This window comes from Rhinatrema bivittatum, unplaced genomic scaffold (genome assembly GCF_901001135.1).
Source record: "Rhinatrema bivittatum unplaced genomic scaffold, aRhiBiv1.1, whole genome shotgun sequence".
In the NCBI taxonomy this organism is placed as follows: Eukaryota; Metazoa; Chordata; class Amphibia; order Gymnophiona; family Rhinatrematidae; genus Rhinatrema; species Rhinatrema bivittatum.
This window is the reverse complement of record NW_021820292.1, coordinates 520,099-536,473: the sequence shown is the minus strand read 5'-3', so window position 1 is coordinate 536,473 and position 16,375 is coordinate 520,099. Positions and strand designations below refer to the sequence as shown.

The window sequence follows — 16,375 nt, the reverse complement described above, 5'->3', positions numbered from 1 at the left end:
ATACTAACTGTACTAACCACATCCTCTGGCAACAAATTCCAGAGTTTAATTGTGCGTTGAGTGAAAAAGAACTTTCCCCGATTAGTTTTAAATGTGCTACTTGCTAACTTCTTGGAATGCCCCCTAGTCCTTCTATTATTCGAAAGTGTAAATAACCGAGTCACATCTACACGTTCTAGACCTCTCATGATTTTAAACACCTCTATCATATCCCCCCCTCAGTCGTCTCTTCTCCAAGCTGAAAAGTCCTAACCTCTTTAGTCTTTCCTCATAGGGGAGCTGTTCCATTCCCCTTATCATTTTGGTAGCCCTTCTCTGTACCTTCTCCATCGCAATTATATCTTTTTTGAGATGCGGCGACCAGAATTGTACACAGTATTCAAGGTGCGGTCTCACCATGGAGCAATACAGAAGCATTATGACATTTTCCGTTTTATTCACCATTCCCTTTCTAATAATTCCCAACATTCTGTTTGCTTTTTTGACTGCCGCAGCACACTGAACCGACAATTTCAATGTGTTATCCATATCCACTATGATGCCTAGATCTCTTTCTTGGGTGGAAGCTCCTAATATGGAATCTAATATTGTGTAACTACAGCAAGGGTTATTTTTCCCTATATGCATCACCTTGCACTTGTCCACATTAAATTTCATCTGCCATTTGGATGCCCAATCTTCCAGTCTTGCAAGGTCCTCCTGTAATGTATCACAGTCTGCTTGTGATTTAACTACTCTGAATAATTTTGTATCATCCGCAAATTTGATAATCTCACTCGTCGTATTCCTTTCCAGATCATTTATAAATATATTGAAAAGTAAGGGTCCCAATACAGATCCCTGAGGCACTCCACTGTCCACTCCCTTCCACTGAGAAAATTGCCCATTTAATCCTACTCTCTGTTTCCTGTCTTTTAGCCAGTTTGCAATCTACAAAAGGACATCGCCTCCTATCCCATGACGTTTTACTTTTCCTAGAAGCCTCTCATGAGGAACTTTGTCAAACACCTTCTGAAAATCCAAGTATACTATATCTATATAGTATGGGTTGTTAGTTTCAGGCCTTTTTAGCGGCGAGAAGTAGACCTCCGCCCCTTTTTTTGGGTCTAGGAATAGAGTAAATATCATAGATGTGAGAGGAAGTTGATTGAGTAAAACTGAGTCAGTGTCCTTAAGCCAGGTCTCAGTGATAGCCCAAATGTCGGCTTTTTCATCTAGGAGCAGATCGTAGAGGAGGGGTTTTTTTGACTAGAGATTGTGAGTTGAAGAGGAGTAGAGTAATAAACCATTTTATTACGCTTATCAATTTGTACAGTATTACCTTTGTTTTCCTCCCTCTTCCCCTCTACCCAGTTCTCTCATCAGTTTCATTGTAAAGCCCCGTTGGCCACTTTATGTTACATGGAAACCGATGTGATGTTTTCCTAACGAATGTCGGTATACAAAAATTTTAAATAAATAAATAGATAGATAGATAGAGTGAAGGCTGCAAAGCCTATGAGTTGAGTGAGAGGGGTGAGCATGATTGGTAGCAGTTGCCTGGCTTGATAACCTTGGTGAGTGAGTGGGTGAGTGAAGGCTTTGTAGAGGTGGTGTCTGAGAATGGGAATTGGGCATCTGAGCATGTTTTAATGGGTGCTAGGAGGGTGAGTGAGATGTGGATCTAAGTATTGATAGAAGGGATGGGACAAAGCAGGGGGATGAATGGGAGTTGTAAAGAGGGAAGAGTAGGTAGAGCAAGTAGGTAAAGCGTTAAAATCCAAAATCTGAGATGTCAAAGGAGCGACGCTAAGGGGTGCGCCAAGGGGCTTGCTCCTTGGTCGTGTTCCTTAGGCGCGCGACGCCTAGGGTCGTGGCTTTACTTTAAAGGCTTCTAGGCAGGGCGCCTCCGAGTGATGTCATCAGTGGGGCGGTCGAGGTAGGTAGGAGGTGCGGCCTTGTGCGGCTGGAAGAGACGCGTTTGGAGGCTGGATTAATTATTTCCTGAATGATTGGACATTTATCCTTAGCTATTTCAGAGTGAGCCATGAGTTCTCAGCAGAGTTGATGTCAGATTTATTTAAAAGTTTTAAATTTTTAGGTAATATTTCAATTAAATCATCACTGGAGCAGGGTTTATTGAGTTCGAAGCATTTGACTTGATGGTGGTGTTCAAAATAGACTGGGTTTAGATAAAGTTTAGTTTGTATAAGTTTATGATCTGGCCAAGGAATATCTGTGGCTGAAGGTGGTTCTTTAAGCTCAACTTTGTCATTTATGAATATGAGATCCAGAGTGTGGCCTGATCTTTGGGTTCAAGAATTTATTATTTGTTTGACACCAATGGCAGTCAAGGTGACCAATATGAGCTGGCATGGGGTGGAAGGGGGGATTTTGTCTCCTAGAATTATTGCTGGGATGTTCCTATTGATATTATTCGTTATGGCTTCAATAAGTGGTGATGGGTTATGCTCTAGGGTACCAGGTGGGGGACTACAGTAGCATAATTTGTAGGTGACTTGATTTGTAGAGGGCGATTTTGAGGGGAGGGAGCCAGCAGTGCATGCACGCACACACACACACACACACACACACACACAGCCCTTAGCCAGCAGTGCATGCACACACACACACAGCACACACACAGCCCTTAGCCAGCAGTGCATGCACACACACTCACACACACATAGCCCTTAGCCAGCAGTGCATGCATACACATGCACACACACATAGCCCTTAGCCAGCAGTGCATACACACACACACACACACACACAGCCCTTAGCCAGCAGTTCATGCATACACACACACACACGCACACACACACAGCCCTTAGCCAGCAGTGCATGCACACACACACAGCACACACACAGCCCTTAGCCAGCAGTGCATGCACACACACTCACACACACATGCGCACACACACACAGCTCTTAGCCAGCAGTGCATGTACACACACACACACACACACACACAGCCCTTAGCCAGCAGTGCATGCATACACATGCACACACACATAGCCCTTAGCCAGCAGTGCATACACACACACACACAGCCCTTAGCCAGCAGTTCATGCATACACACACACACTCACACAGCCCTTAGCCAGCAGTGCATACACACACACACAGCCCTTAGCCAGCAGTGCATGCATGCACACACACACACACACAGTCCTTAGCCAGCAGTGCATGCACGCACACACACACACACGCACACACACACACAGCCCTTAGCCATCAGTGCATGCACACACACACACACACAGCCCTTAGCCAGCAGTGCATGCACGCACACACAAACACACACACAGCCCTTAGCCAGCAGCGCACGCGCACACACACACACACACACACACACAGCCCTTAGCCAGCAGTGCATGCACACATACACAGAGACACTGAGCTCATACCTAGCACACACACATACAGCCCTTAGCCAGCAGTGCATGCACACACACACACACACACATGCGCACACACACACAGCTCTTAGCCAGCAGTGCATGTACACACACACACACACACAGCCCTTAGCCAGCAGCGCACGCGCACACACACACACACACACAGCCCTTAGCTAGCAGTGCATGCACACATACACAGAGACACTGAGCTCATACCTAGCACACACACATACAGCCCTTAGCCAGCAGTGCATGCACACACACACACACACACAGCCCTTAGCCAGCAGTGCATGCATACACACACACACACACAGTCCTTAGCCAGCAGTGCATGCACGCACACACACACACACGCACACACACACACAGCCCTTAGCCAGCAGTGCATGCACACACACACACACAGCACACACACAGCCCTTAGCCAGCAGTGCATGCACACACACTCACAGCACACACACAGCCCTTAGCCAGCAGTGCATGCATACACACACACACACACAGTCCTTAGCCAGCAGTGCATGCACGCACACACACACACACGCACACACACACACAGCCCTTAGCCAGCAGTGCATGCACACACACACACACAGCACACACACAGCCCTTAGCCAGCAGTGCATGCACACACACTCACAGCACACACACAGCCCTTAGCCAGCAGTGCATGCATACACATGCACACACACATAGCCCTTAGCCAGCAGTGCATACACACACACACACACACAGAGCCCTTAGCCAGCAGTTCATGCATACACACACACACTCACACAGCCCTTAGCCAGCAGTGCATACACACACACACACAGCCCTTAGCCAGCAGTGCATGCATGCACACACACACACACAGAGTCCTTAGCCAGCAGTGCATGCACGCACACACACACACACGCACACACACACACACACAGCCCTTAGCCATCAGTGCATGCACACACACACACACACACAGCCCTTAGCCAGCAGTGCATGCACGCACACACAAACACACACACAGCCCTTAGCCAGCAGCGCACGCGCACACACACACACACACACAGCCCTTAGCTAGCAGTGCATGCACACATACACAGAGACACTGAGCTCATACCTAGCACACACACATACAGCCCTTAGCCAGCAGTGCATGCACACACACACACACACAGCCCTTAGCCAGCAGTGCATGCATACACACACACACACACATGCGCACACACACACAGCTCTTAGCCAGCAGTGCATGTACACACACACACACACACAGCCCTTAGCCAGCAGCGCACGCGCACACACACACACACACACACACACAGCCCTTAGCTAGCAGTGCATGCACACATACACAGAGACACTGAGCTCATACCTAGCACACACACATACAGCCCTTAGCCAGCAGTGCATGCACACACACACACACACACACAGCCCTTAGCCAGCAGTGCATGCATACACACACACACACAGTCCTTAGCCAGCAGTGCATGCACATGCACACACACACACACAGCCCTTAGCCAGCAGTGCATGCATACACACACACACACACACACACAGTCCTTAGCCAGCAGTGCATGCACATGCACACACACACACACACACACACACAGCCCTTAGCCAGCAGTGCATGCATACACACACACAGTCCTTAGCCAGCAGTGCATGCATACACACACACACACACAGAGTCCTTAGCCAGCAGTGCATGCACATGCGCGCGCACACACACACACACACACACAGCCCTTAGCCAGCAGTGCATGCATACACACACACACACACACACACACAGTCCTTAGCCAGCAGTGCATGCACATGCACACACACACACACAGCCCTTAGCCAGCAGTGCATGCATACACACACACACACACACACACAGTCCTTAGCCAGCAGTGCATGCACATGCACACACACACACACACACAGCCCTTAGCCAGCAGTGCATGCATACACACACACAGTCCTTAGCCAGCAGTGCATGCATACACACACACACACACACAGAGTCCTTAGCCAGCAGTGCATGCACATGCGCGCGCGCACACACACACACACACACACACACACACATACAGCCCTTAGCCAGCAGTGCATGCACACACACACACACACACACAGCCCTTAGCCAGCAGTGCATGCATACACACACACACACAGAGTCCTTAGCCAGCAGTGCATGCACATGCACACACACACACACACAGCCCTTAGCCAGCAGTGCATGCATACACACACACACACAGTCCTTAGCCAGCAGTGCATGCATACACACACACACACACACACACACAGAGTCCTTAGCCAGCAGTGCATGCACATGCGCGCGCACACACACACACACAGCCCTTAGCCAGCAGTGCATGCATGCACGCACACACACACATACACACACAGCCCTTAGCCAGCAGTGCATGCGCACACATGCAAGCTCCGACCCAAGAGTGCATGCACAGTTTATAGTGATCAGCATGCACATGCACAGCTCCTATTCCGCAGTGAACATTTCTTCCATAGCTAATAATACATATACAGACACGCTAAGCACGCATGAAAACCAGAGCAGCAAGGGCGCACACCCACACACACATATGAATAGTAGCATGTATTTACACACACATACATACATGCAGAACTGCATACATGCTTCTCCCTGTTCTCAGTCTCTGGGCCAGCAAGCACCTAGAGGCAGTTAGAAAAGATGAGTGTGCATATTTGCCACTGAAATTTCTCAGGCTGGTTTTTCTTCCGTGCTATCATATTTATGAAGTGTTTCCAGTGATGGGGTGGGACTCTTTTGGTGGGAGGGAGGACTCCGCGTGTCTTCCAGTTCTCCCCGGGGACTCCTGCACCTTCCTGACTCTGACGCTTGTCTTCCCTCTGGGCCCCCAGATCCAGCTGTACGAGTCCTTCCAGACGGAGAGCCGCGCGTACCTGGTGCTGGAGCTGGCCTCGCGGGGAGACCTCCTGGAGTACATCAACGTCATGTCCGACCGCCGGCAGAGCTGCGGCCTGGAGGAGGGCGAGGCCCGCAGGCTCTTCCGCCAGATCGTCAGCGCGGTGGCGCACTGCCACAGCCACGGGATCGTGCACAGGTGAGAGGGGGCGGGGGCGGGAAACCAGGCGCAGGCTGCAGCAGCGCGTCCGGTGGCGCCAGTCCTGTGTCCGGCCCATGGGGCCAGGCCTGTGGCAGAGCCACACGAAGGCCTAAGGGAGGAGGAAAGGCAGGGGACGGGACAGGGGCAACCTTCTGAAGCACACTAACGGCCCTTAGCCACAATTCACGAACTCTGGAATTAGAAACCCCTAAGCAGCCAAAATATATAAAATTCTAACCTGTATTGTTATTATGTTCTCAGCTATTTGTCTCCTTCTACTCTTTTTTCCAGCTACCTATGCTTCCAAGTTTATCCTCCTTGTTGATTTGTAACTTTGCTCCTTCTGTTAAATGATTATTTATTGTTAAAGTTCCTCCCTGTTTTATGTAAACCGATTTGATATGGTTATTACCATGAAGGTCGGTATCGAAAAATGTTAAATAAATAAATAAATAAAAATAAAATAAAATAAAATCTGTGTAGGTTAGGTTGAAAGCAATACAGCAAAGATATGGTTTTAACTTCTTTTTGAATTCTTTTGGGTTGAATTTGGTTCTGAGAGTTCCTCAGGAGAGGACCTGCCACCAAGAACGCTCGTTTTCTGGTCAATTCCAGCCTCGTAACTTTCACTGTTGGAACTTCAAGAAGGTTTTTATCTAGGGAACGTAAGTGACGCAGAGGTTGATAGAGACGGAGAGTTGTACACAACCACATAGCTGATGGCTTGCAAATCAGGTTGAATATTAGAGTTAAGATTTTATAATGGATTCGTTGTTTAATGGGTAGCCAATGAAGAGTTAGCAGTACTGGGGATATATGATCTTTCAATCTAGTAGCAGTTAGCAGACCGGCAGAATTTTGGATGAGTTGGAGAGGACAGAGTGTTGATTCTGGGAGGCCGTTGTATAGTGAATTACAGTAATCTAATCCTGAAAGAATGAGTGCTTGAAGGACAAGTCTGAAGTCATCTTGGAATACTAAAGGCTTAAGTCTTTTTAAGAGGTTGAGTTTGTAGAATTAAGTTTTTGTTAGGTTTGATATATTCTCTGTCATTGATAATGTTGAGTCTATGATAACACCTAAATTACGTGCTTGAGTAACGACTGGAATGGAGTGTGAATTCTATGTGAAATGTGACGGAGGTGAACATGAAGAGTTTGGAATGGTAGATACATATATTAATTCTGTTTCGGCATCATTACATTTTAATGTGTTGTGTGAAAGCCAGGTTTTTATTGTATTCATCTAATAGATAGTGATTAAGGAGAAGGTATGTGCCCAGGAGGAAGTACATGGGATAAGTAGTTGTATGTCATATGCTTAGACCTGATAGTATGTGACATAACGGAAGGAGGTAAATGTTAACGAGCATGGCAGATAAAGCGGAGCCTTGTGGTACTCCAGTTGTGGTTGTGTACCAGTCCGAGTGTTGGGAATTAAGATTTATTTGCTAAGAACGATTAGTTAAGTCCAGTGCCTTATAAATAATTATGAACCTGCCCCCGCTAATATTCGAGCAATGGAAAACCAAGCCACATGAGTTAAAAGAGATTACTTGCTCAGCATTTATTTGCCTAAAACCTGGTTTCCCACCAACCCAGCAAACACAGTGCATGTCAGATCCACTGCACTGTCAAGTATCTGGCACACGAATCTACCACCCTCAGCCAAGGCAGAGTACACAAGAGGGCATTCCCACCAAACCTGTAGATATGTGCCCACCTGCCCACAACCCCTCCAACAGAAAGATGAGAAGAGAGAACGTTTGTGGAAGAGAAGAGGGCATCTATAACTATGCAAGAAGAGTTTCACCATCCGTTCTGCTCAATGTGCACAAAGGAAAGTCTTGTGTACATTCCTACAGATCCCATTGCAACCCCTTGTATCAATGTCCAGCCCTAAATCTCTGCACAGCTAGAGAAGGCTCAGCCGTTAATCGAGTCTGGGTGATTGCCTTACATATTAAAGAGCTCACCTCCTGCATAACGACGGCCTCCGCCAGTGAAGGATCAGTACATCACACTCCTCTCAGAGTCTGCCAAGCGCTTTCAGTAACTTCTCATAATAAGAGATAGAATGTTTGGGGGTCCCAAAATCAGATTAGAGCTCACTTAAAAGGCTTGATAACACCCTTTTCATAGTTCTAACACTGTAGGCAATAAGGGGACTTGCCCTTCAACCTCCCATTCACCGAGAGGACTGTAAGATCAAGAATGTGTTGGGGACTTGGGGGGGGGGGGGGGAGGCGGATTATCTCCCTCCTCTCTGTCTTCCCTAAGGTGCAACCTTGGCCTGACGGTGCACTCTTTTACTGCAGATGCTAAGACATGATGGCATGAAGGGTTCAGATTTTTAGGGTAGAATAGGCAAGGTAGCATGTTCATTTTAGCAACATTAATTCTACCTGCCCTTGAAATGAAATGTCCTGTCCACTCCCTCAGGCCTCGTTGGAGTTTACTGAATACAGGGGCGTAATTAAGTTTATCGAAATCTCCCATGGCACGAGGAACACATATCCCCAAATACTTAATGTAGGAGGTAGCCTTCTTAAAAGAAGTGAAGAACCTTGGTATCTCATTCTGTGTGCAGGTACCAATAAGGAAAATCTCAGAAATGATATTTAACTTTAACCTGCAACAATGCCAAAAGTATCCAACAATGACAGCAATACTGAGACAGAGTCCCTAGGGTTAGATAAGAAAAAGCAGAATGTCATCAGCATACAATGAGATTACATGTGATCTACCTCCCATCTTGAACCCAAATATATCAAGATCCATTCAAACCTTTTCCAGGTAGACAGAGACACAAAGAAGACTCTGAACAATATGGACAAGACAAGGGAGGATGGGTGAAGGAGGCTGGAGAAGACAAGGCAGGGCGAGGGAAGCCTGGAGAAGATAAGGCTCGACGAGAATCAGGAACACAGGAATTGGAACACTAGACAAGACGCACTGCTAGGCAGGAGACCCATGGCTGAAGCATCGGTGGCTCCTCCAAGGGAGGCCAATGATGTCATCACAGGACGCTGTGGATGAGTTCCCGCAAAGGCCCTTAAAATGTCAGGCCATCAGGGGCACACATGCACCTAAGGCTAGGTCAGGATAGGTCGGGAAGTGGCGTTGTGGCAGCATCCTTTGCCACAATCGGCTGTGTCAGGTATTGGTGGTGCTCCTGCCATAGGCAAGTGCTGGCTGCATAAGGTGAAAGTGAGGCCCTACGAGCTGCACTTACATAGAAACATAGAAATGATGGCAGAAGAAGACCAAACGGTCCATCCAGTCTGCCCAGCAAGCTTCGCACTTTTTTTTTTCTCATACTTATCTGTTTCTCTTGGCCCTTAGTAACCTTTTGGTTCTATTTCCCTTCCACCCCCACCATTAATGTAGAGAGCAGTGCTGTAACTGCATCTAAGTGAAATATCCAGCTTAATTAGTTAGGGGTAGTAACCGCCGCAATAAGCAAGCTACACCCATGCTTATTTGTTTACCCAGACTATGTAATTCAGTCCTTATTGGTTGTTGTCTGTATATAGATCCACTTTTCTTCATTCCCCCTGCCGTTGAAGCAGAGAGTTATGCTGTATGTGTGTGAAGTATCAGACTTTCTCCCCTGCCGTTGAAGCAGAGAGCTATGCTGGATATGCATGAAGTATCAGACTTTCTCCCCTGCCGTTGAAGCAGAGAGCTATGCTGGATATGCGTGAAGTATCTGTCTTTCTCCCCTGCCGTTGAAGCAGAGAGCTATGCCGGATATGCGTGAAGTATCGGTCTTCCTCCCCTGCCGCTGAAGCAGAGAGCTATGCCGGATATGCGTGAAGTATCGGTCTTTCTCTCCTGCCGTTGAAGCAGAGAGCTATGCCGGATATGCGTGAAGTATTGGTCTTTCTCCCCTGCCGTTGAAGCAGAGAGCTATGCTGGATATGCGTGAAGTATCAGTCTTTCTCCCCTGCCGTTGAAGCAGAGAGCTATGCTGGATATGCGTGAAGTATCAGTTTTTCTTCTCCCCTGCCGTTGAAGCAGAGAGCAATGCTGGATATGCGTGAAGTATCAGTTTTTCTTCTCCCCTGCCATTGAAGCAGAGAGCTATGCCGGATATGCGTGAAGTATCAGTTTTTATTCTCCCCTGCCGTTGAAGCAGAGAGCTATGCTGGATATGCGTGATGTATCAGTCTTTCTCCCCTGCCGTTGAAGCAGAGAGCTATGCTGGATATGCATTGAAAGTGAAGTATCAGGCTTATTTGGTTTGGGGTAGTAACTGCTATAACAAGCAAGCTACTCCCTGCTTTTTTGTGACTGCAAATCCTTTTTTCCACGTTTCCTCCTTCCGTTGAAGCTTAGAGCAATGTTGTAGTTGCATTAACTGTGTGTATGTTTATTGAATAAGGGTATTATCTCCAGGCAGTAGCCGTCGTTCCCGCAAGCCACCCACTCTTCATTCACGTCCTCTAGACTTTATGCCCCAATCACATGCAAACGTTTAATCTTTGCAACTGCTCCTTTCAGTTTCTCTGTACCGTATTTCCTCAGTCTACAGCGTTTTCCCCTTTTACAGTTAAGGGCCGCCTCAGTAGCGCCGCCCTCCCGTCAGCGGTCAGGTTAAATTCGATGGCACCGGGTCCTGCGATCCACTGAGGTTTAGATCTAAAGCCGCGCCCCCTCTCATCCCTCTGGCGCGTCCTGACGACCCAATCAGTACTGGGGGAATTGAAATCTCCCGTTCTTATTATACGAATGGGGGAGGGGCTGAGCTCAAACACAATTTACAGCCCCACCAGCAAATAAAGAAGAGAGTGGGGCTGTGAGTGAGGCCGAGCGGCCTGCATGGAAATGTCCAGAGGGGAGCGGGGAATGTGGACACGGGGAAGAGTGAGCGTGCCACCCACCGCCAGCTCCCCCCATCACTCTCTCTCATCCTCCTAACCTCCTGCCCCCTTCCTCCATCAGCGCTCTTTTTAATTATCTCTTTATTCGTTTTTCGTCATAATACAAATAAGGATAACACCTTACCGTAAGGGATAGCATTTAACATTTCTTACTTATAATATATAATTAAACAACCTCACCAAATATATTTTATTCTATCACCTTATTAATTTACCATGAAATCTGAGAGATTCTCTTAGGAAAGTAACAGAGCAGTAACTGGTTTAATATTTATGGCTTCTGACATTATTTTATTAGGATACAAGCCGTTAAGCCCGTTAAAACGGGCTACATCCCTCTGTCTCTCACCTCCCCCTCATTCTCTCTCCCCTACCTCCCTCATTCTCTCTCCCCTACCTCCCTCCCACCCACTCACCCACTCCTCCCCAGCCTCCCTCTCCTCTCACTCAGTCCCTCCCTCCCACTCAGTCTCACTCACTCCCTCCCCCTCTCTCCCTCTCACTCACACTCAGTCCCCCTCCCTCTCCCTCCCTCCCACTCCCTCCCCCCCCCTCTCCCTCAGTCCCATTCACTCCCCCTCAGTCCCACCCACTCCCTCCCTCCCTCTCCCTCAGTCCCGCTCACTCCCCCTCACTCAGTCCCTCCCCCTCACTCAATCCCTCCCTCTCACTCAGTCACTCCCCCTCACTCAATCCCTCCCTCTCACTCAGTCACTCCCTCCCACTCTCTCTCTTCGTCCCTCCCCCTTAGTCCGTCCCTCCCTCCCTCCCTCCCTCTCTCTCTCTCTCCTCCCTCCCTCGCTACCGCTGCCCGCTGCCGCTACCGCCGCCGCCCGCCACCGCCGCCCGCTACCGCCGCCACTGCCGCCCGCTACCGCCGCCGCCGCCCGCCCCCGCTACCGCCGCCGCCCGCTACCGCTACCGCCACCGCCCACCACCGCTGCCGCTACCGCCGCCGCCGCTACCGCCCGCTACCGCTGCCCGCTGCTACCACCGCTGCCGCCATGTTTTTTGACGCTGCCTAAGACTGACGTGCTCGCCCGCACATGCGCAGTAGAGCTGCTCTCTACTGCGCATTTGTGGGCACGTCGGTCAAGCTTCATTTATCTAGTTAGATCTTTAATTCTTACTTGTTAAATTTTATCTCTTATTATTATTATTATTGTTTGTCATTTTCTTTTATTGTATTTTATTGCTATGTTGACCGCTGTGAAGGCTACGCTGAGACAACAGTGTACAAGTACCAATAAACCTTAACTTACATTCAATATTATACAAATAAAATAGAAAGTAGTGGGGATATCAGTATATATCCTGGATCCACAAACAGGAACTAGGTAGATTCCTCTCTAGAAGTTAACAATTTTTTTCTAATTGCTCAGGCTCCAGGAGTACATACCGTACGTTATCTAATGTTATTGTACATTTACGTGGAAATCTGATCAGTATTTGTGCCCCTATTCCTACTCTTAAGAAAGTTTCTTAACACAGTATCTCTTTCCATAGGTGTAGTAAATGTTACCTCTTCTCTCTATCTGCTCTTCCTGAGCAGTTTCTAAAAAGCCTGATGAATCTCCTAAAGGGGATGGTATAACTTTATTTATTTATTTATTTAAAAACTTTTCTCTACCCTCGTTCAGTGATATACCATCACAACGGTTTACAAATAGGCACATGAATAAATTTGAAATAGATTTTACTTTAACCAGAGGGTGCTGAAGTTGTTCAGATACATGATTCAAAATATTATAAGCTATGGAAATATTTTTTCCTGCTTTTTCTGTTTTATGTAAACCGGTATGATTTGCATTTTAATGTAAGAATGTCGGTATATAAAAATTATAAATAAATAAATAAATAAATAAGCTCTATGTAGCGTGTACTGAAATTCCCTTTATGGGCTATCCATATATGCAATATACTGTAATTCCTTAATTTAAAACTTAAGTGTGATAAAAATAAAGGTAAGGAATGTATATATGTTATCTGGTGACTTTTGCTTGTGCGTATAAGTCCTTTTCTAGTTTCTTAGTACCACCTATTCCCCATTCTCATTTTGAAAAGCTTTTTTGAAAAGCCATGTTTTTAGGCTTTTTTTGAAGAGTTTTTGATCGCTCATTAGTCTTATTTCGGGTGGCATTGAGTTCCATAATACAGGGCAGGCTAATGATAGTGCTCTCTCCCTTACTTGTGTCAGTTTAGTTGTCTTTACAGAGGGTATGGTCAGTAAGGCTTTATCTGCTGATCTGAGATTTCTTTGGGGAACATGTAGTCTTAATGCAGTGTTTAACCAATCAGTATTTTCTTCATTAATTAACTTGTGGATTGTGCAAAGTGTTTTAAATTGTACTCTTTGTTCGATTGGCAGCCAGTGTAATTCAGCGAGTGTTTGAGTGATGTGATCCCTTCTGCTTTTTCCAGTTAGGATTCTGGCTGCAGAGTTCTGTAAGATTTGGAGTGGTCTTAGTGTTGACTGTGGTAATCCAAGGAAGAGTGTGTTACAATAGTCTGTGCTAGCGAAAATAAGTGCTTGAAGAACAGTTCGAAAGTGCGCTCGGGTCAGTAGTGATTTTAGCCTTCTAAGCACCATTAGTTTCGCGTACCCCTCTCTGACTTTCAGTGATATGTGTTGTTTGAGGTTGATTTCATTGTCAGTTATTACTCCTAGGTTTCGAGTTTTTTCGGTTAGTTCCACTATCTGATCGTTTCTAATTTTGATGGGATTCTGGATTAATTCAGTTTTTTTTTTCGTTCAAGGTGTATGAATTCTGTTTTTTCAATATTAATTACCAGTTCCATTTGGCACAGCAGTTGTTTAATTATATCTAGGTACAACATTGCTAGGTTCAACGTTTTTTCAATTGTTTCGTCTACTGGTAAAATTAGCTGGATGTCGTCCGCATATATGTAATGTATGGTACCTAGTCCTGCCGGGAGGTGGCATAGAGGCAGCATGTAGATATTAAATATTAAATATTTCCCATTCCTTCACTACTTTTCAAAATATCAGGTAAAAAATACACTTTAATTACATTAGGCATATTAGTGGAGGAATAGGACAGCACTTCTCTTAATTATTTATTTAATTGTTCTTGTGGAGAAACAAGTTTACATTTTGGAAAATATATCATCCTCAGATTATTATACCTGAGTTTATTCTCCAGATTCCCTATCCTTTTATCTGTTCTACTCTCCCCTTGAATCAAACTTGTTTGTATCTCTTTCATTTGATCTGCTTGTTTATCCAACTTATGTGTCTTAATGGAGTTGGATAATACTACTGGGTTTACTATTAAAGACTGATCCTGAAAACCTTGAAAAGCTTGAGTTAAAGATATTGTTGTTTTTTCAAAAACAGAAACAGCATTCCATAATACATCCAAAGTGACAACTTCTGGGGTTTTTTTTTAACAATCTAATCTCAGGTATGCATGCTGGAGATCTCTGAGAAAAAGTAGCCCAATTAACCCTTTCTGTTGGCATTTCCCCTTCTATAGATAATGGAATTGGAATTCCAATTCCCGATATTGTCCCGATGTTAAACTCCTTCAGGGCGGATAAAATCTTCTCGCCCTGAAGCTGTCCAGTCTTTATAGCGGCTGCTCCTTCCTCAACCGCTTCTCCCTCCTGTGACATCTTTGGTCTCAGAGGGTCAGTAGTATCAGCCGTTATATTATGGAGAGGGGGTGAAGGGGTCTCAGGAGCACCTGGGCTCAAAGATATTTCATCAAGGGGTTCAGGATTCTGCTCCCGATCCTGAAACCCAGCTGACTCTCCTGGTGTAGTCCCCACTGCAGGGTAGAACTCTTTGATCTTTGTTTGAACAGGGGAGATCTGACAAGGGGGGTCGAGGTTCCCTCCCTAACCTTCCCTTTTCTCTTTGTATGCGGCATTATAATTCAGCAAGTAAAACAATCAACAAAGTATTAGAATTCCATTTACTGACTTCTTTCTTCTCTTGCGGAATCTCTCATTGGAGGCTGCTTGATTCAGAGGACAGATAGTTATATTAAGAAACAAAACTTTGGGCTCAGTTTTTCCAGCCAAAGCCGCGCGCCCCTTCGGCACGCGCGGCGTCGACTGCGCGCCGCTACCGACCTGTTTTTATTGGCTGGGTCTCGGTGGGGGCGGAAGTGACGTCACGCCCCTCTCCTCTCCGGGACTCCCGAGTCAGATTGAAGGACTCTTTTACGGTGGAAAAAGCCTCCTTGGCTAGAACAAAAGTCCTTCGCCTCCTCTTTCTTACAGGTCAGCCCCCTATCGGCGCTCTTAATTCTCCTCATCCTTCATGGGCGGACTCAGGGGATTTAATAATTACTCCTCTTCCAGCTCCACTCCTTATATCCCCTTTAACCTGCTCTGCTCCCCATTTCCCAGAGAACTCTCCTTCTCCGTTCCCTTCCCTACTCTGCAGGCCTGGCTCACCCTCCCGTCCCTGATTCCCACCTTTCATTGGCCCCTTAGGCTCAGCTGGCCTTTCGGTTTGGGATCCCCTTCCTCCTCCTCTGCAGACTCACATCCCCTCCCTCCTCCTCCTCCTCCTCTGCAGGCTCACATCCCCTCCCTCCTCCTCCTCCTCCTCTGCAGACTCACATCCGCTCCTTCCTCCTCCTCTGCAGACTCACATCCCCTCTCTCCTCCTCCTCCTCCTCTGCAGGCTCACATCCCCTCTCTCCTTCTCCTCTGTAGACTCACATCCCCTCCCTCCTCCTCCTCTGCAGACTCACATCCCCTCCCTCCTCCTCCTCCTCCTCTGCAGATTCACATCCCCTCCCCTCCTCCTCCTCCTCTGCAGGCTCACATCCCCTCCCTCCTCCTCTGCAGGCTCCCTTCCTTGCTCTGCGTTGAGTTCAGGTGCGTTATTTTCTGGAAGTCTACGCGGTGCCCAGGGCGGAGCTTTCCTCGTGCATCCCTAGCAAGGCGCGCTCCCTCTTACCACTGGCTCCGGCACAGCAGCCCCCGGGTCTCATGCTTGTGGGGGATTCTGCCACCCCCAAAATTTTGGTACACTGTGCAACGGG

General features: G+C 47.1%; 1 protein-coding gene across 2 annotated transcripts in view; it reads left to right on the top strand.

Annotated features, from left to right (window-relative positions):
- LOC115081395 (testis-specific serine/threonine-protein kinase 5-like) overlaps positions 1-16,375 on the top strand; it is a 101,792-nt gene that overhangs the window by 36,637 nt on the left and 48,780 nt on the right. For both annotated transcript variants that reach the window (XM_029585848.1, XM_029585847.1), the window contains exon 3: positions 6,264-6,466. In XM_029585848.1, coding sequence (XP_029441708.1) covers positions 6,264-6,466 — 203 coding nt within the window. The remainder of the gene's footprint in view (positions 1-6,263; positions 6,467-16,375) is intronic.